At 43.1% G+C, this 26,651-nt stretch overlaps 1 protein-coding gene across 2 annotated transcripts; it reads right to left on the minus strand.

The window, feature by feature from the left end:
• Window positions 1-24,841, minus strand: CLPTM1L (CLPTM1 like). Of its 2 annotated transcripts, XM_083449963.1 has the most exons (17): window positions 24,438-24,841; window positions 21,268-21,368; window positions 19,615-19,804; window positions 17,042-17,187; window positions 15,382-15,460; window positions 14,115-14,232; window positions 12,876-12,970; window positions 11,764-11,848; window positions 10,587-10,690; window positions 10,269-10,334; window positions 9,233-9,283; window positions 7,845-7,927; window positions 7,128-7,162; window positions 5,385-5,440; window positions 5,240-5,284; window positions 4,200-4,315; window positions 1-2,709 (listed from the first exon to the last, which is right to left on the minus strand). In XM_083449963.1, exons 1-17 carry the CDS (start codon window positions 24,618-24,620, stop codon window positions 2,625-2,627), a joined length of 1,638 nt encoding a protein of 545 aa, XP_083306089.1. In that variant the 5' UTR covers window positions 24,621-24,841; the 3' UTR covers window positions 1-2,624. The 2 variants fall into 2 exon arrangements, with proteins under 2 accessions (XP_083306089.1, XP_083306090.1); XM_083449964.1 differs by lacking the exons at window positions 1-2,709; window positions 4,200-4,315; window positions 5,240-5,284; ... (1 more) ...; window positions 7,128-7,162; window positions 7,845-7,927 and adding an exon at window positions 8,614-8,671 and having other exon boundaries at window positions 9,132-9,283.
• Window positions 24,842-26,651: the final 1,810 nt, after the last annotated feature.

Consider the following 26,651-nt stretch of genomic DNA (forward strand, 5'->3'; position numbering starts at 1 on the left):
TACCCATAAACATTTATTTACATGGAATGAAGGAAACAAATATCATTGACTAGATGGGAGGCTAACCAGGTCACTCTGAATTGACAGGACACTTTGATGTTCCCAAATACACTCCTCATTCAAGTTTAAAAATAAAACATGTTCATTTAAACCAAACAATGTTTGCACTGCAAATTATTCAGCTAATCACTGATATTCTGTACTTTTAGACACCAAACAGAAAAACAAACATGTGCTATTAATATTTCTGCCAAGAGGTTATTCTTTATAATTTGAAAACAATAAGAAGCTTCTACCAGTTTGAATTTATTGGAAATTTAGATTTATGGTCTACTTCTCCCATCAAGTACTCTTGGGGCCTGTGATTTTTTAGTAAGTGTTTAAATCTTTCCCAGCGAAATCCATGGGAATGAACTCTTGACTGCTTTGTGCCCATATTTTAAGTTTACATTCAACTTAGTAGTACAACAATTTTATTAAGTTTACCGTAATTCTGAAAAAAACGAGTTTTTTTTTTAAAAAGAGATTACAAAGGCACTTGTTAGCACTTCAAAATATTACTACTTGCCAGGGAAACCACAGCAAGGAAGGAAGGAATGTTGAAAGACAAAGCTACCCAAATGCAGAACTTCAGGGTTTGGGGAACGACTTCAGAAACTTTCAGCATCCAGATAAACTGAAAGCTGAAGACAAAAGGGCGCCATCCAACCATAGTGTGCCTCTTTTAAGGCCCATTCATTTCAATGGGAGAGAATGCCTCCAATGAAAAAATAAGACAGAGAACTTAATTGACTGCCAACATCCCCACCTCCCAGTTAAAAATATAAAAATATAGCAGGGGGGAAAAGAGTCCTGAGGAACCAAAACTGATTTCTAAAGTATCTTGACACCCGAAACTATGCAACCTAATGTCGTCTGAGAGAATAAAGTACCAGTGCATCTTTTGATGCTAGAGTGCGGAACGAACATGCATATTCAACCATATTGAATGCAATACCTCTTAGTAATGAAGGTCACCATTAAGCATACTCAAGTCTCATTCAAGTCAATGGGCTTAAGCATGCATAGCGGGGAGCGGGCCCTATGTGCCAATCCATTGGATGGGGTGGGGGGATTAGGCCAACGTGCACACAGCGTCTCAATAAAAATCCTAGAGTCCAAATTCCATGGAATTCATTGGAGATCAAAGCTCAAAAAGGACAGGTGAGATTGTAGCTCTACTAAATGTCATGCTGTGATACAAGTGAAAATCCTTTATAAGAAATCTTCACTTGCATTTTGAACGTGCTCAAAATAAAGTGACTTAGTGACGCTATTTGATTAGATCAACACATCCAAATTAAAAAAAAAATTAAAATGCAAAAGATTAAAACCCTGCAACACCCTCCCCCCCCCCCAAGCAATGGCAACTGGAAAGTTCATTTCCTTTTGCGGCAGATTTGCAACAGAATCTCTTTACACTTCCCTTCTGATGTCTCTGTTTTCTATTAGGTGCTTTAAGCAACGTCTTCCCATCTTTATGCTATCTATGTCAATATAGAAGAAAAAGGCCTAGTTTCCCTGCCGAAATATAATTGGCACAATAGTGTGTCATGCAAGTATGTATTTACATTTTGTTTTTTTAAAAAGAGGTTTTTGACTACAACGTAATGGCTCTCACCCTAGGAACGAAGATCCAGTTTGGAAGGAATGAAGAAATACTAACTCTAGGGTTGAAGGACAACATTTTGCCCACTGTACAAAAAAACCCAAAACAACTGAATACTATTTGTTGCATGTGCTCAGTTGGACTTATGCCAATAAGCCATTGTTGTTTTTAAAAAATGCATTTTAAAAAGTTACAAGCTTTCTGTGTCCAGTGCTGGCTTAGAACTGTTTGGTACATACATGTTAAAGTGCATGCCTTTGTATATTGACAATATTTCAGCAACAATGCCCAATTCTGCTATGATAACATGTTCCACTGTGAGAAGCATAACTGTCATCTCAATCTAAAAGATGAGATGTTCATGGTGGAGGAGGTGATACAAAACAAAGAGTGCAATCCAGTCAAGCAAACTTTTTTTTAAGTCCACATGATTTCAACGCCTGAGATAAAAATGCACTGAAATCTCTTGCACTGAAATCAGGGTCTTGGATTTGACTGGATCATGCCCAGGGATGGGCCCAATCGAGTACAAAAGCATTTTATTGGACGGTTTGAAGGTCACGTGCTGGCCTCCTCCCCACTTTCGTTACCCTTTTGTAGTTATTCACAGTATACTTCTATTTCTCACAGGCCTTTAAATGCATACAACCACACTGCCGGATACTGGAGGGTCAAAGACATTAAAGCAGGACAGACACAAATATTTATGCAGAAACTTCCACAGAAATTCAAAATGTTAATCATTTGAGTGAAACCTGGCAGAAATATTGGCAGACTTCTTGAACACAAAAAAACAACAACAGCAAAGATAGATCCAAAGGCAATCAAAACATATTTTGGCAATGCAGATGATATTTTGTCCATGAAGTTCTGTCACAAGCTTTGAAGAATACTCTTTTGCTTTGCTGCTTCTTAAAAGCCAGACAACATTATGCAGCCAGTATCAGTCCAAAGAGACTCCTAGAGTTATCCTAAGTTATTCTTTGTGGGGCTTTCTTTTCGGCTTCTCTTCGTAAGATTCTCCATATTCATTCACTCTGCTCTTATCCACAGGATAAAGCCTTGCAGATAAAAAGAAACAGTTAATACTTCCTTTAAGAAAAGTCTCCACAGGGTCATACTTTTGCCACCTTTAATTGGTACAGTTTTTCATGCATCTACACCAGAATATCCTTCCTTGCAAATACCATCATAATGCTAATTATTACTATTCTTTTCAGCAACAAGGTCTGTCAACGTATGTTGAATGATACTTGTGAAATCCTGATACTACTTTTATATATGGGTTGCCAAATGTTGAGTGGATCTTGCACTCACCTTGCTTTCCATACCCTCTATTGCCCATCTCTATTAGACTGTACACTTGCAGACAGGGATTTCCTTCTATTTTTTTTTTTTTACTGCACATAATTGATTCTTAGGGAGACTAAAATGAAAAAATGAAAGCTTCCAGCTTGCAACAGATAACACAGTGGTTCCCAAACTCTTGAACCCAGAGATGGCTTGAAAATTACTGAGAGTCGTGGTGGACCACTTTTAAGATTCCTCTGCCTGTTGTAGCTACAGTGGTGCCTCGCAAGACGAAAAGAATCCGTTCCTCGAGTCTTTTCGTCTTGCGGTTTTTTCGTCTTGCGAAGCAAGCCCATTAGCGGATTAGCGCTATTAGCGCTATTGACAGTTTAAGGGCTAAAAACGGCTTTTTAAGGCTTAAGGGATTAGCGGTTTTGCTGCTAAAATGCTTTTAGCAGCTTAGTGCTTCAGAAAAAGGGGTTTTGGAGCGGAAAAAACCCTCAAAAATTTTCGTCAATTTTCGTCCTGCGAAGCAAGCCCATAGGGAAATTCGTCTTGTGAAGCGCCTCTGCAAACGGAAAACCCTTTCGTCTTGCGGGTTTTCCGTCTTGCGAGACATTCGTCTTGCGGGGCACCACTGTATTGTAACGTGCTGGAGCTAGGTGCTGTATGATCTTCAGTTGCACTTTTATTACTCTTTTTATTTCTTATGTATCGCATTTCATTGTGCTCCACAGAATTCAAACGGTGAGACAATAAAATACAACGTAACAAATAAAAATAGCCCTTAGAATACTATTAAAATCCATATGAATATTTCATGTGATGGATGTGCAGTTTCCCATCTCCAATCACAAACCCACAGAGAAACTATGGACCACCTGAATGAAGCTTGAGGACCACTGGTGGTCCTAGACAAGTTTTGGGAACCTCTGCTGTAGTGTGACCAAGAAACAGAAGACATCATAGGTTTATGTGAACAGGGGCAGGTTTGATGCTTAATGGCTGGGGTGAGCAGGAAGCATAAGTAGCGCCATGACTATAGCATTTTACCAATTAAACATAGTTAGATGGAGATTATATCGTTCAGGATTCTAAATTCCTCCCAGCTCCTTGTCTGTTCTTCAGTATTCCCCTTTAACCAGAATTTGAGGGCCATTTTTCTCAACACAGCTTGATATACAGAACTACTAAGATCTGCCTTTTTTTTACAAAATGGCAAAACATTAACAACAAAAAAAGTTATAAGAGGAACTCATACCATCTTTGGTAAAGGTAGACCAGGAACACCACGTCATCTCTAAAACATGCCAGCCGATGAGATGTTGGCATTGTGATGATAAATGCAAAAATATCGTCAATGAAAGTGTTGAATGCCTGGAGAAAATAATGCACAAGGTGAACACAGCGTACGTAGCAGAACATCAATCAAGTGTTGTTCCCAGCAAACCAAGCTTTCAACCAAATCATCCATTCTTCATAATACAACATTTAAACAGAGTTTCTGAAGCTAAAAAGGTATCTCAGAAATTGAGGGTGTAGCCCACCACGTCTAGTCTCCCAGTGAGCCTTAAAAAAGCAACTCACTGCACAGGAACTAAAAACTAGCATGCATTTTTTGTGGTGGGGGTGGGGAGGTAGTCCTGAACTCATCTGCAGAGGCAAGCGGGAGCTCAATCTACACAGTGTTTTATGACTGGGAACCGGTAATAAAAAGGGCCCTTAAAAAATTGTGGGGAGAAACTGGTTAGACAGAGACAAGAACTATAACCCTCAGTAGCAGCTGGAACAGTTTTAATGCTTTTTTTTGATATGCAGACCAGGATCTAGACTTCAGGCCTACCTAACTTGTGACCCATCAAGCTAAATGCAGTTTAACAATCACATCTTATACCCCACAAGGGACCACTGACAAATAATAATGTAGTGGTACCTTGGAAGTCGAATGGAAACCATTCCGGAAGTCTGTTCGACTTCCAAAACATTCAGAAACCAAGGCACGGCTTCCGATTAGCTGCAAGACATTCCTGCAGCCAATCGGAAGCCGCGTCGGACGTTCAGCTTCCAAAGAACATTCGCAAACCGGAACACTCATTTCCAGGTTTGCGGCGTTCGGAAGCGAAGACATTCGGCTATAGAAGCGTTCTCAGCATTCCTCTCAACCACATTAAGAGTTTTGCTACATATTATAATTGTTGGTGCATATTGTCTGGCCATAAACTACCTCTGATTTTCAACTAAATGATATTAACTGAGGGTCAGAACTATAAACCTTAGAACTGTCAAATGAACTTAACTTACTTTGTATGTGAATGCCTTCCAGGGCAGATGTGCAACAGATTTCATCTGGAAGAAACGAAACCACACATTCATATATACTAGCAGTAGTAAAGGAGGCCGGACGAAACAAAAAGATTAAGGTATTTTTTAAAACCTTCAGATTTACCTTATAATTTACAAATAGTTGTGGCAACATAAATAGAAATCCAAAAGCATATACTCCTGTTGGGGAAGAAAACATGAACTAGGTTTAATCATTAAAGAACAAAGCCTTAATGCCCTTAAAGCCTTTTATTTCTACCACATTTACATTATCAGAATACAATGGCAACTGGTTAAACTCAGCTAAGAGATGCCAAAGCCCACGTTAAATAATTTTGTGATTCTCAAGGAACTTCTCAAAATGTCAACCACTAAACTGAGTTAACTGGTCTGGGAAATCAGGAAGGTTTGTCCAACGGAGGACCCTGCCACCCTGCAAATGAAAACAAGACTTCTGGTACCTATCCATTTCTACGCTTGAAATGAAGCTAGGGTAATGTCACAGCTAAGAAATGGAAGGAAGGAAAATCCTATTCAAATCTACCCCCTGCAAAACGTTGGAAAGCTGCCATGTCATCGGGAACCACCCCCTGAAATGGGACAACAGCACTAGCCTACGTTGCAACGTTACTATAATTAAAAGTGCTCCATCTGTAATTAGCAGCCATTCCGCTTGGCCACAGCAAAGGGAGAGGTTAAGTCAGCCTAATCCACTCCTTGGTTCTTCCTCTCTCAGAACTGTCTCTCATAGTGGCTAATCCACCTGGCTGTTAAACATTTACGTAACCCGATAAGGAATTAACACCTTAATTGGCTGGTTTTCCTGTTCCTTGCACATCACCCCTCCCCTTTCTAGAAGATCTGTTAGGGACAGTATTATTATTTTGTAATCTTGTACAGTGCCTTGGAAGATTTTAGGTGTTATAGAATTGCTACGTATTCTTGTAGCAGACAACCAAAATTTTGTCCTGCTGCTTTCTACTCCAACTGTCAACTACAATCAAGAGGCACTGCTAGCCCCGGATATGCTCACTCTTTTTCTATTTATAACAAGCTGCTACAGAGTAATGTGCAAAGCCACCCATGTGTTCCTTTGTGGTCTGTCCAGACACTTTGGACACATTTGCAGGATGAACTGGAGAAACAGCATGGACTACCTAAAGCAAGATATAGTATGAAACCCAAAGTTATACATTCTTTCTGTCGTAAGCGCCTGCTTCTATTAAGTCAAGTAGCTCAAGGCACCAGCACAGGCATTTTAATAAAAATGATTTTAGGGTAGGGTGTGGGTAACTCTTTGGCTCTCCAGATGTTGCTGAACTACAACTCCCATCAGGCGCAGCAAGCCAGATATTATGGGAGTTGTAGTTCAGCACCATCAGGAGGGCCAAATGTTCTCCATCTCTGTTCTAGGGGAACCAGGGATAGCTGGATCTACTGTACTGCATGTGAAACAGTTGCCTTCATGGGGCATATTTCTGGGAACTGGGGGCTCAGCCACTGCTCAATGATGCTGACCCCCAGCTCTTGCCAGGGCCAGCTCTTGCTGTATCGCACAACTTCAGAACTACTGAACCTATCACATCTGAGAGCTCCCCAATGTAAAGAACACCATGCAGTCAGAGCACTAGTTAACCCTTCTGCCAGACACCCTACTTTGTTACTTGGAGGGTGCTACTTTTGTTCTTTTAACTTGAGAAAGCATTCAGTTCTGTGATTTCTACCCAGCCCAGCGAGTTTCACCACAGGCAATTATAATGGCACAAGTTTCCAGAAATACCACCATTTTTAAGAATAACTTCACTCTGTAATCATATTTTTAGAGAACTAGACTTCAACAAAACACATAAAACAAATCCATACTTACCATTGACAAAGCTGTTAATTAACCATGAATACCAGCTATAAGGGGGTGATAAAAAGAATATTTGCATTAAATTAATAAAAACAACATTATTTGCTGTTTTATTTCCTTCCTTCCTTCCAAAAACAAAACCAAACCCACAGCAGCACAATACAACCCCTCTTCTCCCGCCTTTCTCTTTCCTCCATGCTTTAACACAGTCTTTCTCAAACTTAGGTCCCCCGCTGTTGTAGTACTACAACTCCCATCATCCCTGATGATGAGCTACCTAGGGATGATGGGAGTTGTAGTCCAACAGCAGCTGGGCACCCAAGTTTGAGAACGAGTGCTTAACATAAGAAATCACAGGTGTACATGTAACTCGCATCTCATGCTTATTTTACTTCTGCTTGCCTTTAAGTCATAATCAGAAGCTACACTTTGTGAAGTGGTTTTGTAGCACGTTCCTAATGGCCAAACCATTATTTTGATGCAAGCTCTGAACTGGAGCACTATAGTACCGTGAAGATCTTCTCATCTCAAACTCGTCAAGCCTATATTCTTTGCTACATTAACTAAAGAGAACTCATAAAACAAGGCAGACATTTAGCCACCAGGATAACATTTCCAAACCATTTGCCTTCTTTGACTTTGCAGTATTATAAGTCATTGGCTCAAGGCTATGCAACAGACATTTTAAGCAGTAATTTCAGGTTTCTGAAATAATTCACAGCACCTTACCTTTTGTATTTGATATTAAGCAATGAATAAATTGCACCTCCAATACACAATGGGTATAGTAAATATGATAAGTATTTCATAGCCTGAAAAAGAAAACATTTTTTGGGTGAACTTTACTCCTATATTACTACCGTTTGTCCATTAAGCTCTAGGTTGGCATAAATGGATTTCCTCATTTTTATTTTCACAACTGTATCATACAGGTTAGGCTGAGAGATGGTGGCTGATCGAAGGTTACCTAGGATTGGACATAGGGTTCTGTGGTTCCAAACCACCCACTAAACCACACTGGCTTTCATTACGTTGAAAGTTAATACTTGGAAGTCCATACTAGGAAAGGGCAGAGTCTTCTACAGACGAAATGTCCAGGAGCCATTCCAACTCTTGCCTCTGCCCTCAGTACACGATGGAATTTTGTGACACACACATGAAAATGGACCAGGAGGCAGAACGGTCATTTCTAAAACTCAAAACCAGTTTCCCACTAATGTAGCATAGACTTTACACGAACACCCACGTTGCAGCTTCGAACTATATTTGCAGAAAGATCAATCCGTACATGATTCCTTATAAACCTTTCAATTCAACAGCATGTATTAAACCACTAGGGAGTTCAAAATCTGGAGCGCAATGCCATTCGTTTGACAACACTAGTTCTCATTCCTGCCCACCCTTGACCTGTTGTCTCCATTTTTATACAGAGCCTGGCAAGGCTCTATATCAGTTCTTTCCTTACTAAGAAATCCCACAACAAGTATTTTCTACTCAGTTATGGTCTACTACATCATGCATCTGAGAAAGTGGCCTTGAGCCCATGAAAACATATGCTATGTGTCAGGGAACTGCCATCGGCTCAGGGGCGAGAGGGGAAAAGGCGGATGGATTACAGAGAGCCCCCAAAGATCGTGGGAAGCAGCACTTCCTCAGCAGAGGAAGGAAGCCATGCCTCTAGTGGAGAGGAGATGCCTGGGCTCGGAGGATGCAAGGCGGTGCCAGGGCACCTTGCCTGAGCAAAGCAGGGAGGAGGGAGGTCCCCCTTTACCCAAACCTTCCTTGCGCAGTAGGCTTTCGTGCAGAGAGGGGAGGCGTAGACTGGGGGTCAAGAGACTACTCTGCTGGGGAAGATTTAAGGATCGCCCACTCTCAGATTCTGCTAGTGAATGAGCAAGACATGGAATAGAGGCGCTCTGCATTGTAAAGGTTTTTAGCACCAATAATAAAGCTTTAGAACAGACCAATGAGGCATCTTGCCTGATTGCTCTCAAGCAACCACCCGATACCCCTAACACTATGAAAAAATGATAACTGTTAAAATGCGACAATACTTTGCTTTTTGCTGCTATCCCTCTGGGTATTAAACTAAATGTTACGTTGCAGATTTCTCTTACCTGGGTATCATACTCCTCAGTTTTCTTCTCAGACTCAGTAAATGCACCAAACTGTATAAAACATAGGAACAGAAAGAAGCAATCAGGTCGACCATATGCCCTACTGTTTTGATGAGAAGGGCTAATTTTTAAAAATGCAATGGAGAAAGAAATGCACAAACCACTTTACATACTTGACTTAGAACAGATGGAAAAGATTTAGAGATGAAATTCAAGGCTGCCATTCAGTGCCCCACAACCTCCCAAAATCTGTTCTGGAGGGTCGGGTGATCCTCCAGAACAGTGTGGAAGGTGACATGGGGAGCTGCAAAGTGATAATATGCTCTTCTCCAGTTATGCTAACAGACACCATTGCTAATTCAAAGCAATAACCCCAAGTAGCAGGAAAAGGTTGAGGAATCTCATGCTGTGGGCAAGCAGAAGCTTTGAGGGCTGGAATTCAGAGTAGGAAAATGGGCATGGGGGTGGAGTCAGGGGAAATGTTGCTGTTCTGATCCAATCTGGAATTCTCATATGCAGGCACCAAAAAAAATAAAAGTGCTAGGAGACCTAATCCTAGATCCTTTACATTATACAGTGGTGCCCCGCAAGACGAATGCCTCGCAAGACGGAAAACCCGCTAGACAAAAGGGTTTTCCGTTTTGGAGGTGCTTCGCAGGACGAATTTCTCTATGGGCTTGCTTCGCAAGACGAAAATGTCTTGCGATTCCTGGGGGTTTTTTTCCGCTCCCCACCCCCTTTTTCTAAGGCACTAAGCTGCTAATAGCCTTTTAGCAGCTAATCCGCTAATCCCTTAAGCCTTTAATAGCCGCTAATCCGCTAATAGCGCTAATCCACTAATGGTCTTGCTTCGCAAGACGAAAAAACCGCTAGACGAAGAGACTCACGGAACGGATTCTTTTCGTCTTGTGAGGCACCACTGTACATTGTTTGGGCCTTAGTGGCACAGTATGCTATGATCAGAGTGACTCTGGAAGAAAAAATGGTTCTAATGAAGCAAGATGATTTCTATACAAACAGTTAAAAAGTAATTTACCTTCACTGCTGGCACCAGGCCATTCCATTCAATTGTCATTTTCAATGCCTTCTTCACTTTCCAAAGCTGGAAGGTAAAAACATTACCTTAGTATCTTCATGTATTGTTTTATTAACTGATTTCAGTTTTCACACTATTTAACAGCCGTTGTCAGAAATGAGTCAACGGGCTACAAAGTGGTTAAAATGCCAAATTCATTTCGAATGAAGCTGGTTTTGACCTACTGAAATATACTGGATGAAATCGGTTTAAATCTACATAAAGCTACTTTAGGGATATGGCTGCCTGGGCTCATATGAAACGTGTGTGGCAACTCACCTCAATCACTGCCCCGATACCGGCTGGAATCAGCACCAACAAGCTTGTTTGTTCATCCAATAGGAAAAGAAATATTATCACGGTACTGAAGCATCGCCAAAGCACTGCATGGAAGAAATTCACATGAGGACACTTGTGAGAGTTTTAAAATAATGCTTTCTCGAGTTTAGAGATCCATACACCCAGCTTTACTGAAAAGTGGCATTCATCTGTTTTAATACAGTGGTGCCCCGCAAGACGAATGCCTCGCAAGACGGAAAACCCACTAGACGAAAGGGTTTTCCGTTTTTCAATGCGCTTCGCAGGACGAATTTCTCTATGGGCTTGCTTCACAAGACGAAAATGTCTTGCGATTCTTGCGATTTTTTTCCGCTCCCCAACCCCTTTTTCTAAGGCACTAAGCTGCTAATAGCCTTTTAGCAGCTAATCCGCTAATCCCTTAAGCCTTTAATAGCCACTAATAGCCGCTAAACCGCTAATAGCACTAATCCGCTAATAGGGTTGCTTCGCAAGACGAAAAAACTGCTAGACGAAGAGACTCGCGGAACGGATTCTTTTCGTCTTGCGAGGCACCACTGTAGTTGCATTCCTACATATAACTGGCTCCAGGTCTACAGAGCCCTAGGCAAAGTATCATCAGTGGCTCTGTCCAGAGACAGCTTGCCAAGCAGAGTGGGCAGCAGAAGAATCGGTGGCAACAGCAGAAGTGGCACAGGAAGGTGAACAGCATGGGAACTGCCATTTCAATCTCCCTGAGAGTGCACAACATCAGACACACTGAAGACAGATTAAAAACAGGCATGTTTATAGCCAACTGGTACACCTTTCAGTGCTGAGCGACAAGGGAAAAAATCCTAAATCAACAGAGCTGCCTAAACTGGGCCAGGCAGTCCCTTAACAAAGATGCTTCCTTTTTCCATCAGTGCTGAGAAGAGCAACAGAATCCTTTACAACCCCTTCCCAATGCACTAGAGCTCTGGAGGGATGCTGTATCGAGGGAACTGTGCAGAGATTAAAATGATAGCACCCTTGCTTTAGCCACTTGGCACTTGTTTCAACACCGATAGGCAAGCGGAATAAATGTAACAGGGTAGGCCTGTATGGGATGCCACATTTGCTCCACCTTTGGCTTTGGTAACCATGAAAAGATGGCACAGAAAACTCACACATTCCATACCTGCTTTTGTAGACATGCCAATCATGCTCTTTTTCTTCTTCCAGAAGCTGATGTCATTTTTGAATGCAAGGAAATCAAAGAGAAGCTGCAAATACCAAGATGCCATTAGATTAGAACCGACCAAAAGAAAGCAGCATAATTACGTTTCTACATTTGGTAAAGTCTTTCAGGCACTGCAACTACCAGGCCATGACATTTTGAGGGCCACAAGTTCCTCATCCCTTGTTTAGATGACCATGTGAGCCCACCTCTGTTTTCAGCTTCTGCCTGGCAATGTCTATCCACTTCCATATTGCAGGAAACAATACAGCGGACCTGCAACTTGCTAGGAGGACCAACAGCCTGAGTTGGTACAGTGGAACCTTGGTTCCTGAACGACTCCATTGTCGTACATTTCAGTTCCCGAATGTTCAGGTCAGTGGAAACCAGCACTGGCAACACCTTACAATTAAGAGTGGGCAAACCAATAGAAAACCCTTCCTCATGTCTATCTCCTCTCAAGCAATCAGTCAGAAGTTCTAATGCTACAAAACCCCAGCACACACCACAATGTAGATCAGCTGCCAAAAGCTGTGATATGAAAAAAAAAAACACCTCAATTTGCATTACAGTTTTTCTTAATCTGTAGTTATATTTACAGATGAATCAGGGAACCTAGCTAATTTTGCAAGTTTCTCCCTCCAGTCAGGGTTCTAACCGTGTGTCTTAATTAACACTGGCATTCCAAAGCAATTTCCAGAGACTTGGAGGCCAAGACAAATAAACTTATGCAGCCTTGTGAAACATGTCAAATCATTATTAGCTACATTTTCATTCTTCCTTCCTTCCTAAGAAACTCAGGGCATTGTTTTGGTTTCACAACTACCCTGTGAGGTAAGTAAGGTAGGAAGAGAAATTATGCCTGAGGCTGAGATTTGTGACTGTGTGTATTTCAATCTCATATCTAACATTCTAACCACCAACCCAGCATCTATCTATCCCTGTCTTAATTTGAACATAGCCTCAAACAGAACCAGCGCTGTTCTAAACAGGAGCTTGGAGTAAGCCAACAGAATTCCACAATTATTAGATACACTGTCAGATCAGTGCTTGAATATCCACAATTCACTTACATGGAATGCAGCTACAAAGAATGTCAAAGCAAGAAAATAGAGGTTGGTATCCACAAAAATCCCCTTTACTTCATCAGCATCTTTTTCGGAAAAGCCTAGAAGAATGAAGTGGACAGGACATGGGCTTACAAGCAAGCTGAAGAAGAAGACCCAAGCATCCTAAATATAGTTCAAATATGAGAAGATCAAACACATACTTTCTCTTCCTTTACATCCTTGGGCAAATAGAATGGAAGCACAACATATATGAATAATTAGACAGGTGTCGTCTATTGATGGGAGGACATACAACTCGGCTTATGATTTATGTGCCTGGTTGAATCTCTGGCAATCTCTAGTTGAAAGAATACAGGTAGCAGGACTGGGAAAGAATTCTGCATGAGATCTTGGAGAGTAAAAAATGCTGCGCTGGATGGGCCAGTGGCCTGACTTGGTATGAGGCAAATTATTGGGCTATCATCAAGACTTTATAAAAGTGAAACATCAGCAAATGATAGGTTTTTATTGGCATTATATTCTGTAATGCACTACTCAATGTAGTCAACATTGCCCAAAATTCTAGTGTGTGTTAAAAGCTGACTGCAGAGGCACACGTACATGGGTCCAACCCACCTCACACTGAAGAACTATATTGCCTTTGAACTTCATCCATTGTGGACACTTGGTTACATAAAACGAGATCCAAATCACAACATTGCCAATGTTAATGCATTGCACACACAATACCTGGGGACGTTGCAAGGCTGAATACCTTCTCAAGAATTTTTTTTTACAAACGAAACAAGCATATGGGGAACAAATTGAGGCTTCAACTATTATTCTCAACACCTCTACCACTTTCAGAATTGTTTGTTCACATGCAGTCTGAAATGGTACACACCAGGAACAGTTTCACCACTACATCAGCCCTTTGTGCATGTATGAACAAAAGAGACGGGGGGGGACGGGGACGGACGGGACAATTTGGATAGTTCTAGACAAGTTGGGGGGGGGGGGACCTGCAAATGCTGCTGCACTCCGAGCCCCTGGCCAATAGTCAGGGATGAGGGGAACTGGAGTCCCGTCAACACCTCTAGATCCACAAGTTCTCGGCCTCTGCTCTAGACTTCAAAATGGTGTCTTTAATCTTGAATGGTACGAATATTACACAGCAAGAGTAAGCTGGATTTGTGATCATCAATACTATTCTCACAGAAATATTCAACCCACTCCATAAACCCGGTGGAAACTGAACCTTACCAAACTGCTGCAGGGAGTACACAGCATCTTGCATGTGGATCCAAAACCTCAGTTTCCCCAGGGAAATTTTATCATACGACACTGTAAGGGGTAGTTCTGTTGTGGAACGGTTGATAATCTGCATCAAGTTTGAAAACAAATAAATTAAGAATCACAAGATGAACACTGACAACTATAAACTAGTTTAAGATTACGCCTTCTCAAAGGGCGACATCATACAGTGGGTTACTTACAATAAAAAAGCAACATCTTTCTAAAAAAAATACTGAAGTAGCAACATAACATTACAGATGTAGGGTGATTCTCAGCAGTCTCTACATTCCACTCTTCCGGGTTATGCCACATACCACAATAGGTTTAGAGACAGATGGGACTTCCATAAGGTGCAATGTAGCCCTTAAATGCTCTTCCCCTGGAAGCCGAGCCAAGTGGATGTAGTACCAAGCACACTGCAAGTACCTTGCCTAGAATAAGAGGCCCACACTCTCCTCCCTTAGTGACATGGAGCTGTTAGAATTCCTGCTCTGTGATTGCAGTCATGCGATTGTTGTCTGTCACATGACGGTGTGTGTTTTGATGCCACAGAGTGGGAAGTGACGGAGACAGGATGTTTTTATTACTGTGTTCCGTGAAGTGGGACTATTGTCCTTTGTCCTCTCTCTTTGCTGTCTGATGCTAGAGAGAGAGGGAGCCATGTTGCAGTACTCCGTGTGTATTTATATGTCAATAAAGTAGATTAGCCAAAATGCTGAGTTGCTGAGGTCTGTTACGCAAACTGCGCATCCCTAAGTGTGCCGATGTCAGCTGGCATCGGTCGCTGTGATGTTCGGGCTGAAGAAAGCTTTTGAAGCTCCCGAACAATCGGCCAGGAGGGAGAGAACATGCCAGTCGGGCATGTGTCTCTGCCAGGGTCCTACTCAAGTATAGGACGAGCTCCTGACAGGAACTACCCTACGCTCCCCCAGGGTGCATATGCCACCCACTTCAGAGTCAAAGGGCAACAAGTTTGTGTGCCTTAGAAATCAGCAGGCACAGCAGAATTGTGCAAGGGCTACATGTACAGAGCACAACGCAAAGAGGAGAGAAGGAAAAAGCGAAACATTCTGTATCGTCCTATGAAGTTCCCATGCTACGTGTTGGAACTGCACAGCTAGAATGGGATGGCGCACCCCTTTCTTCAACCTAGACTGCTGTAGCAGAAACAACAAATGTTCATTGAGACAAACAAACAATGATAAAAAATGTAAGATGGCATGCTGTAGCTCACCATTAAATCTTTCACTCTGTTGCTCAGCTGATCAATAAACAATATTGGAAGATAATGCACAGTCTTGCCCAACTGAACCCTAAGTTTTAAAACAGATTTTGTTATGAATACAAATAATTCTATTTCAATGCAACAAACAAACAAACAAACATTCATCTTGTTTTTATTATTGCTTGTAAGCCGCTCTGAGCCCGGCCTTGGCTGGGGAGGGCGGGGTATAAATAAAAAATTATTATTATTATTACTATATGCATCTTAAAGTGCAAAGCACATATTCCAGTATCAGCTAAAATATTTCTGCCTAGAACCTATCTTTACACCAAGCAAACACTCATTTATTCAAGTTTTCTCAGAGAGAAATGAAACCCAAGTTCATTTAACATTCCAGTTTTTAGTCTGGATAACTGTCTGTGGAATTTGCATGGCTCCTCTAATCAACTGAGCCTTACACAAAACAGTGCCAAGCTAGACAAAAGTTACTGACCCCTCATTTTATGACCCAAGTGTGACGTATCAACTGGATTGCTAACCATGGGGGGGGGGGAATTATAAGATGAGCGATATCTTGAGGCAATGGAATCTGACTCAAAACTACTTGGGGATGACATACCAGGGTTGATTTTAACACATGCCTGTAAAAATCTACTTTATGACAGCAAAGCATAGAATGAGTATCTGCATTTTTATCCCCGACATTTGAGAAAGCTGAAGCAAATGGGTGACGTGGCCAAGGCTACACAGCAAACTTCATGGCTGAATGGAGAGTTGAACATACATCTTCCTGCTCTAAGCCCCAAACACCAGACAGTCACTACTTTATCACGACTTGCTTGAGAAAAGCCCCCAACCCATTAAAGTAAGTGCTCAAAGTCTAAGCCATTTGCTAGATTTGCTCTTAAAATCAGACCACTGGCACTACAGTTGCAGTAGAGAGTATATTGAAAGTAAACATGTAAACCATGGGTAGGCAAGCTAAGGCCTGGGGGCCAGATCTGGCCCAATTGCCTTCTAAATCTGGTCCGTGGATGGTCCAGGAATCAGCGTGTTTCTACATGAGTAGAATGCGTCCTTTTATTTAAAATGCATCTCTGGGTTATTTGTGGGGCATAGGAATTTGTTCATTCCCCCCCCCCCCAAATATAGTCTAGCCCCCCCCCCCCAGGTCTGAGGGACAGTGGACCGGCCCCCTGCCGAAAAATTTTGCTGACCCCTGATGTAAACAGTGTTAGAAACTAAGATATGAAAGCTAGGAGCAAAATGGCACCTTAAACCTAGGTTATGGGTGCAACAACGGAATGTCTTGGTGCACTTTTTTATAACAAGAATACAAAGCTGAAAACAAATGAACTGCAGCTAAAATATTATGTTCGTTTTTCACATGGTCTAGTCCTTCCCTTGCCCACCCCCTAATATTCTTAAGAGGGTCTCTTCTCCAGTATTCAGAGAGTAGCTGGAAGTGGGGAGGCAGAAAAAGGCCCTCCTTTCCTTCCATCCTGCAGTTTAAAACTGAAATCTTAGGCGCAGTACCGTGCCCAGAGTTCAGAAACTCCTCACACTAATGAAATTCCCTGTCGCAAATTGTGCCTAGAACAATGGGAGTTTCGAACATTTCCTGTATATTTTGGTAGAATTTTGGATTAGCAATTTAAAAAATACTTACATTTTCATGTATCTGTGCACATCAGCAGGGAGCGAGGATCCATCAAAGACAAAGTCTTCCACCATAACATTTAAGGTCAGCCTGGACCTCCAGTGTGAGACAGGCTCATCTAGAGCATAATTCTGCTTTTTTTCTGCTTCAATTTGCTGCTCAATAAAAAGAGATACAAAAGTTATTTCAGAAATCCCGGCTTTTGGGCAGAAATATTACAAAAAAGGTGACAGTATGGTCATGACTGCTTTCAAACTCTAATCTTCTGCTTTTCCATCTTTATGGAGCAGACATTACAATCTAATCCGAATAGTTAAGTAAAGCTTCCATTCCTCTCACCAAACAAATCTCATGGTGCCTTCATTACATAACTTTAGGTGCCAGGTGAAAATGATCCCCTTTAACCATGCCTATTCTGTTGGTTGGCATTTCTTAGTGCAGAAAGTATTGACCTGATGTGTAGAGATCTTTCCTATTCTAAATAATTCAAGAGGGTTCTGGAAGCTTCTCTGTGTGAAAGAAACAAGCAGAAGGTTCATGATGTTTGGGTTATACAGTGGTGCCCCGCAAGACGAATGCCTCGCAAGACGGAAAACCCGCAAGACGAAAGGGTTTTCCGTTTTCAGAGGTGCTTTGCAAGCCGAATTTCTCTATGGGCTTGCTTCGCAAGACGAAAATGTCTTGCGATTCTTGAGTTTTTCCCCCGCTCCCCACCCCCTTTTTCTAAAGCGCTAAGCTGCTAACAGCCTTTTAGCAGCTAATCCACTAATCCCTTAAGCCTTTAATAGCCGTTAATAGCCCTTAAACTGCTAATAGCGCTAATAGCGCTAATCTGCTAGCTTCACAAGACGAAAAAACCGCAAGACGAAGAGACTCGCGGAACGGATTCTTTTCGTCTTGTGAGGTACCACTGTACCTTCAGAGAAGCTGAGTACAGCTGGCTTAAACTGATTCTGTTATCTCTTTTTGTCAAGGTCATGCTAACTATAATAATAAGGCCAGAAGAAGCCTGGGTCTCACTCTCGTTCTGTCTCTCTTTCCTTCTAGTGTGGTGTTCTGTATATAGTGCTAAGGTTTAGTCTTATTGTTAAGTTATTGTAAATTTAAGCTAAGTCTGCTGCGACTGGATTTCTTATGGACAGTGCCAATCCTGAATATATTGGATTTGTGACCATTATGCTCATTTGCATTCAGTAGAAGTAAAGCTCTGCTGAATGAAATACAATTGCCTCTGGTCTATTTTTGGGGGGAATCCTGCAACGTGTTTAGGTTTTTACTCTGCTAACTGTACATTAGAATTCTACTCTGGATCAATATATGAGTAGAATGCATGACATATACTATGGCCTTTTAAATGTGTTTGTGGGAGGGGGGCTATTGGTTTGCTTTTATTTTATTATGTATTTTGTGTTCTCATTTTGAATTTTTATACTGTTAACCACCCTCTGATATTTGGATGAAGGGCAGTATAACAATTTGATCAATAATAATAATGACAACAACAATAGCTTCAAAAACAGTGAGCAGAGTAACTAGGGATCTAATTGCTTTGCAAGCAGGCACAGAGTTCAAAATGGTGGCTCAGAAATGTAAATCTAATCTATAAGGTAAAGGTAAAGGTACCCCTGCCTGTACGGGCCAGTCTTGACAGACTCTAGGGTTGTGCGCCCATCTCACTCAAGAGGCCGGGGGCCAGCGCTGTCCGGAGACACTTCTGGGTCACGTGGCCAGCGTGGCATCGCTGCTCTGGCAAGCCAGAGCCGCACATGGAAACGCCGTTTACCTTCCCGCTAGTAAGCGGTCCCTATTTATCTACTTGCACCCAGGGGTGCTTCCGAACTGCTAGGTTGGCAGGCGCTGGGACCGAACAACGGGAGCACACCCCGCCGCGGGGATTCGAACCACCGACCTTTCGATCGGCAAGCCCTAGGCTTTGCAAAAAGCTTTGCAAAAAGCAAAAAGCAAAATCACCAAACACCCACCAATCACACAGGATGTAACTACAGACTCAGCATCCAAGCAGTCCACCTCTTATTCAGAAGTCAGATTAAGTCAAATCACTCTCCCCGGTTGCGCCAATATTTTACCTAGGAGCAAGCCCACAAACCATTGCCGAGGGCGAGTGTCCTCACTCTTATCACACTCTGAAAGAGCAACCCAAAGAGTTCTCAGGGGGCTCCACTGGGGTTGACAGGCCATTATGGCAGCCTCCAAACAGATAGGCTTCCCCCATGGAAAACAGCTGCGACTGTAGCAAGGCTCTTACTCTTGCTCTTTATCGGTGAGCCTAGGTAGCCAAACATTATGGCTCATTTGGCAGTTATTTACATAAAATGTGCATTATGTGCACTAAAAGTCACTTGCAAATTCTACTGAAGGGCAAAGGTTTCCTTCTATGGCCAGTAACTGCCACAGCACTGCTTTCAGAGAAATGAATTGAGGACGTGCATTATCTAAGCATGTCCACTTGCCGGTAGAAAATAATTCTGAATGTGCTTAGTTCAGCAAAGTTTTCATGTGCACAAGGTACCAGCACAATTTTTACTTGGCAATCTCCAGTAACAAAAAAGAAAGCCTCTCACCTGCGTGATAGATTCTCCTGTAAGAAGATTAATTTCTTCTGGTTTAGGGACCATATAAGTAGTCAGAGGGCTTACTATATGCACCTGCTTGCCATCATGCCAAGGCAGAATTCCAGCATGATGGAGAAATATGTAGGCATATAATGTCCCATTATTTCGTGTTTTCTTTGGTACTGAAACGTTAACTGTTCTGAAAACGAAATAAAGACATTAATTACACAAGTTTATGCTTTTTCTTCACCATGAGATGCAATCATTAGCAGTTCTGCCTCAACCAGGACTACTAGCATTTTAGACACTTAAAGTGAGATACTCTGATACATTTAAAATTTTTAGATTAACTTTTAAATGTCTTTTAGTTGAATGGTGAAGTAACAGATTCATATTTCTGTTTGGAGTCTGACTGATTCCACATTCTTTTATTTTGTTCTAATGAAGCATTTCAGATCGCCAGGAATTTTAACTGCCACATTTGATGATAGCACCAAATCTTCCTAAAGGCCATTTATATAGAAGACAAAATTTCCCCAAACAGGATTCTGTTCGCTTGCTGGTCTGCACACCATCCAGAACCCAATCATGGGACAGAAACCACCTCTTCCGTCTGTATGTCGGAACAGTGATAAGGAAGCTCACCTCTATGTTGTGTTTTTGAAGGGAGAAGTCACAGCACTTTCTCCTAAAAAAGCTAATTGGGAAGGGAAAGAAACTGTCCCTACTTTTTTCCATGGAAGTTTGTAGTGGAAGGGGAGGAAGAAAAAGTTGTTTCCTCCCAGTTTTGCTGGGTTTGGTTGGAGGCAGAAACTCAACTTATATGAGAGAAACTACTTCTTACTTCCCCCCTCCAATTTTCCATTGAGCAAAGCAAGGATTGTTTTTCCTTTCCACTGAGGTTTTGCAGGAGGTGAAAGTAGCAAGTATGGTACCTGAGTCTTCTGCAAAGGACCCTTCCTTCCTCAAGTTTTCTGCACACAACACACACTCAAGGAAACGAAGGCAAGAGGGGCAACCACTTATGATGAATTTTGTTACTAAAGACTTCTGAATACTTACACCTACAGCATGAACAAATCCTGCCCAGAAAATCAAAATAGATGGGCTTAGAACTTCAATCTAAGCACACTTATCTAGAGGTAAATCCCATTAATGAAAATTAGACTCACATCCTTCTTTTCAATTAGCATTCTAAAAATGGGCACAAGTCAGACAATTGTAAGCTACTTTGAAATAACAAGTAAAAGGCTGAATACACATGATTTAAACAAAGGGAGTAAAATAAAACTATGACTTGAAAAAAAAATCATGAAAAATACGAGGCATGATCTAGCCCAGTGGTTCCCAAATATTTCCCTCCATGGACCACTTGAAATCTACCGAGAATCTTGACAGAGTGCTTGATAATTTCTCTGCCTCTTGTAGCATTGTAATGCACTGTGCATATGCTGTGTGAATCTATTTTTACAGACGTGCCACAGATAACCTCAATTGCACACCACAAGTGGTCCACCAACCACAAGCTGGGAACCCCTGATCCAGCCGCAGTTCAAAAACTTCGAAGACACCGTCATTTCAATGATAAATATTACAGCACATGCTTAACTCTTATGCTAAATACATGGGTCTTAAAAGAAAACTGTACAAATCCGTTAATACCTTTCAAACTTGGACTCAACGTCAAAGTTATCCACATTCAAAACCAGATCAATATTATTTTCAGTGCCTATGTTTGATCGCGTGGTCGTGTAAACGCTTAGCTGAAAGAGAAAAGGGATAGTCAATGCTTGCACAAATACTTCCTTCCACCATGTTGCTGTGCTGGGTGCTGATGAAAGTGAAACATGCTGTGCTCCTGCCATCCCAAGCATTTATTCCCTTTATCTGCTGCCAATCCCTCCCCCCCAACTCAAGGCCAGCATGTTTTCAGCTTGCAATCCACACTGCCTTAGTGACATCTAAAATGCAGAGGCCACTTAAAAGGGGCGTATGAGGCTGTCTGTGTCTGGACCATAGAGCTCTGGCCGGAATGCAGAAGGGAGGAAGTGGTCACATGTAGACTATGAAACTCACTTGCCATGGAAGGTATGACAGCCCCAATGTTCATGAAGACCTTTTTATTTCAGCATTTTTAGTTGCTGACTAAAAATCAGCATCTCCCGCCATAATCTACTTTAATAATTTTATTGTTTTAATTGCTCACTTGTTATTTGTTTCATTGAACTGATGCAATTCTTCTTGACCATCTCTTTTGAGACTAAAAGTGTGGGGTATGATTCTTCTAACCTGATCACCATATACTGAACAGAGATAGATTCTCCACCTGCTCCAAGTTTATGAAGCGCTGTGCAGGGATGGAAGTTGCCTGCTTCTGTAAACCCTGTTTTGAGTTCATTTATTTCAGTTGTCATATGTTTTGGGTCCCCTTTTCTAGTGCAGCTGCTTATGGAACTCCAGTGACCCACGTAGTGGTAGACCCATCAGTGGGTGGTGATGACGATTAAAGAGCATGGTGCTCCTTTCCAAATCTATAACTCTGTAGTCTAGTGCAGAATATACAAATCTGTTTCTTTCCATTCCCCTGCTTGAGACATTCTGCTCCTGACAGGACAATAGACTAATAAAACTGACAGGGCACAGAGAGCAGCCTTCTACTTTACTGGGGAAACAGAGGAGGATCATGCAACATCCAAGCCTGCCATGTTGCTCATGGTCATTCCTTCTCTCTCCCTCCCCGCTCCCAAGAGTCCAATACAGTGGAACAAGTTTACACTGTGCATGACTTTACAATGCACTGTAGATGAAAGGTGTTAATATGGTACAAGAAGACACAGAACATCCTTTTGACAGGAAAGTCAAATAATAATACAGTGGTACCTCGCAAGACAAATGCCTTTGAAGACGAAAAACTTGCAAGATGAAAGAGTTTTTCGTTTTCTGAGGTGCTTCGCAAGACGGATTTCCCTATGGGCTTGCTTCACAAGACAAAACGTCTTGCGCCTTTTTTTTTTTTAAACCGCCAATGCATTCCTATGGGAAACCGTCAATACACATTGGTGCTTCGCAAGACGAAAAAACTCGCAGAACGAAAAAACTCGCAGAACGAATTAATTTCGTCTTGCGAGGCACCACTGTACTAGGAAATGCATGGCACTTGGTTGCAAAGGCCTCATATCATTCTTAAGCTGCCTAGGAATTTGAAATAACTCCTTTTAAAAAACATAATTGAGAGTGGGTACTTTTATTTTTCAACAACCATAAGCTTAGCATTTATACAGTGCTTTACAGAACACTTAAAGCTATTCACATATATCTAGCTGATCCAGGCATAGGCAAACTCGGCCCTCCAGATGTTATGGGACTACAACTCCTATCATCCCTGACCACCGGTCCTGTTAGCTAGGGATGGTGGGAGTTGTAGTCCCAAAACATCTGGAGGGCCGAGTTTGCCTATGCCTGCGCTAATCTTTAGAACTCTGCTCAACAGCAACTTTTGCTAAATAAGAACTGAAAAAAGTAGGGTGGCTTTGGGCCAACTGGACTGCTGCTTAGTTGTATTGCCACAAGGCTGGTCAACAGGAAGGGGGTGGCAATCTGGCTCAAGGGTCTCTAGGTAGTGATTCCTACACTTTTCAACAATCTTGCATAGTCAGCATCGTCACCCCATACTGAAGAAGGGCAATAATGCCTGGCAAGAGCAATTTGCTCAAGGCTTTAATTATGAAGGGGGTTGGCAGCAGCAGCACTTCCTGGTTCACAGTGCAAGTCAGTCAAAGGATGGGCAGAAAGAAAGCAGGCTGAAGAGCTTATGTAGCACACCATGCTTCACTGGTCAGTTTGCAGCAGACCACCTAACACTGTCCATTGGCTGCTCCAAGTTCCTTGCAAAGCATATTGTGATTAAAGAAGAAAAATCAGATTGTGCAAGGCTGAAGTCCGCTCACACACAGCTGTCTATGCCTTTTAGGTGACGTGTCCCTCCCCAACTTGGCACCGAGTGGGTCGGACGGGGAAGGGAATATGAACTTGCCTCTTAAAAGGTTTTAAAAAATAAAAAACTATATGTTCTTCATTGTTGCAAACTGCTGACAGAAATATTTCTGTGATGCATAAACACTCAAAGCAAACCAACCAACGAGGCCACTTGGGTAGCTCCATTGGCGCTGAAAACACCACCAAGGTCGTAGGTTCTATCCCCCCTGCCTATTCCTGCATTGCGGGGGGGGGGGGAGTGTTGGGGGTTGGGCTAGATGATCCTCCGGGTCCCTTCCAAATCTGCGATTTCTATGAACGAACCGACACCCCCAAATTGATTTGCCGCGGAAAAGAGAAAGGGGAGAACTTGTGGAGTTTTTATGCTTCCCTCCCAGTCCTCTGGATTTCACTCCCCCCAATTTACTGCCCCCTTCCTCCTCCCCCCGCCCATTCATTGCCCCACTCCCCATTCTGTCCCCTCCCCCACCTATTTATTCCCCCTTCCTCCTCCCCCCACCCATTCATTGCCTGCACCCCATTCCCTGTCCCCTCCCCCACCTGTTTATTGCCCCTTCCTCCCCCTCCCATTTATTCCCCCTCCCCCACCCATTCATTACCCCACAACCCCTTCCCTGTCCCCTCCCCCGCCTATTTACTGCCCCCTTCCTCCTCCCCCCGCCCATTCATTGCCCCACACCCCCTTCCCTCCCCCGCCTATTTCTTGCCCCCTTCCTCCCCCCCGCCCATTCATTGCCCCACACCCCCTTCCCTCCCCCGCCTATTTCTTGCCGCCTTTCTTCCCCCCCCCGCCCACTGACTGCCCCCCTCCCCTGCCCCCCCCCATGGCGCCTCACCTGCAGCTTGGGCCTCCGCGCCAGGTAAGGCCTTATGCAGCCGTCGTTGGCGTCGTTGCCTCGGGCGGCCGCCAGGCAGGGCCGGGTGTGGACGATGCCGTACATCACCCAGCAGGTGTGCGCCACGTAGACGGCGAACAGCCCCACTGCCAGCCCCGTCAGCGAGCTGCGCCTCGGCAGCATCGCCCCCGAGAAGCGCCGCCGGCATCGACCGCCCGCACCACACGCGGAGGCCCCCCAAGGCAGGCGCCCAGCACCGGGAGCAACGCGGCCGCCGCCGTCCCGGGAAACGGCAGGATCCGACCCCCGGCCCGCTTTCCGCTTCACGCTCCGAGCGCTCTCTCTCTCTTCCCTCAGCGGCGGGAGGCCGGTCGCGCTCCGCCCCGCGGCATGCCGGGAAGTGTAGTCCCGCCCAGGCCGTCGCCGGGTTCCTGTGGGGGCGTGGCCTGTCTCGGGCTCGAGCGGGGAGGGCTTTTCGCGCCTTTCCCCTCCGCTCTCGGGATATCGGGGCGGAAGTCGGCGCTGCTGGCCCTTTAAAAACGCATCAAGTAGTATCACTGCAGATGGTGAGAGCACTCAGGACATTAAAAGACCCTGCTTCTTGGGAGAAAAGCAATGACAAACCTAGACAGCATCTTGCCGACAAAGGTCCGTATAGTTAAAGCTATGGTTTTCCCAGTAGTGATGTATGGAAGTGAGAGCTGGACCATAAAGAAGGCTGATCGCCAAAGAGTTGATGCTTTTGAATTATGGTGCTGGAGGAGACTCTTGAGAGTCCCATGGACTGCAAGATCTAACCTCTCCATTCTGAAGGAAATCAGCCCTGAGTCCTCACTGGAAGGACAGATCGTGAAGCTGAGACTTCAATACTTTGGCCACCTCATGAGAAGAGAAGACTCCCTGGAAAAGACCCTGATGCTGGGAAAGATGGAGGGCACAAGGAGAAGGGGATGACAGAGGATGAGATGGTTGGACAGTGTTCTCGAAGCTACCAGCATGAGTTTGACCAAACTGTGGGAGGCAGTGGAAGACAGGAGTGCCTGGCGTGCTCTGGTCCAGGGGGTCACGAAGAGTCGGACATAACTAAACGATTAAACAACAAGTATTAAATGCTCGCCCATGGGGGGGGGGGAGAGGATTAGGTCGCACCAGGTGTTCTTTCTTCCCTTTCCACCTGTGTGTCTGTGGACAAGGTTATGCCCACACACATCTTGGTGTCTGATGGAACTGATTCTTCAATGCATGTTGGAAGGCTGAAATACTGCTGCTTCTGTTGAAATGAAGACAGGCACCCACAATCCCAATATTCTGGCACCTGTTTTATGGAAGCTTAATGATTTTCCTGTGCACCTTGATTTATTTCCCCCCATGTCATAAAGTATATTCCTATATAAGTTGGTCACATGATTATTGCGGTGTTGCTTTTTTGTCCTAATTGTGCAAAACTGCACTGCTCTTCAAATGGCACGCAGTGCTATTGCCATGGTAAAAGCGATCCAGGAAACATTCCGGCGGCTGTTGCAGGAATGGACAGTGCAAATTTCTGAGCAGTTCTTGGCAGTTCTTTTTTTCTGGGGGGACACGGGTACGCATACCCCTAAACATTTTGTGAATCTTTGTACTTTTGTCCATTTACTGTCTTTATTTCCCCCGATTTGAACTATAAAATGGTGATTTTCTTGAGTCAAAATGCTTAGACATTTTTTTAAAGAAAAAAAGCATTGGTTTTAGGGTGTTTGTAGATGAAGAAATATTTTTGACAGCTTAGAACCAGGTCCCATCTTTGTGTTCATTTGCAAGAACTCATGCCTAGTTTTGTACAAATGAATCTATATAAACTGATCATTTCTCCTCCAAAAAGTACCCCCTCCCCTATTTAGCAGTTTCTGCTGCAAATTTGGACAGGGTGCATGTGCACCAGAATAAACCAGCAGATTGTGTTGTGATCTTGAGATCAGAAACATACGTCTTCACAATTTAACTTGTGTCTCCCTTTCTTCTTTTATCGCTGATGTGGAACAATGAGAGTCCTACCAAATGTATAATAGCTCCCCATACATAGGATGGTAGGCCGCTAAATTTTACTCAAAGTAGAACCATTTAAATTAATAAACACAACTAAGTTAGGCCCGTTAATGTCAACTAAGTGTTATTCAGAATAGACCAATAGACTACTACCCATTTTCTCATTTCTTTGGTGGCCCACTTAAAAAG

This window comes from Podarcis tiliguerta (genome assembly GCF_965153285.1).
Source record: "Podarcis tiliguerta genome assembly, chromosome: 7".
Taxonomy (NCBI): domain Eukaryota; kingdom Metazoa; phylum Chordata; class Lepidosauria; order Squamata; family Lacertidae; genus Podarcis; species Podarcis tiliguerta.

Bases quoted from the DNA above. Each gene is read 5' to 3' on its own strand.
- CLPTM1L (XM_083449963.1), bottom strand. From the start codon at position 24,620: ATGCTGCCGAGGCGCAGCTCGCTGACGGGGCTGGCAGTGGGGCTGTTC. The intron at 15,461-17,041 runs GTAAGTATTTTT...TTTAAAACTTAG, and splicing joins GTGCACAGATACATGAAAAT to GGTTCAGTTGGGCAAGACTG. The intron at 4,316-5,239 runs GTAAGTTAAGTT...TATTTTCTCCAG, and splicing joins GGAAGGCATTCACATACAAA to GCATTCAACACTTTCATTGA.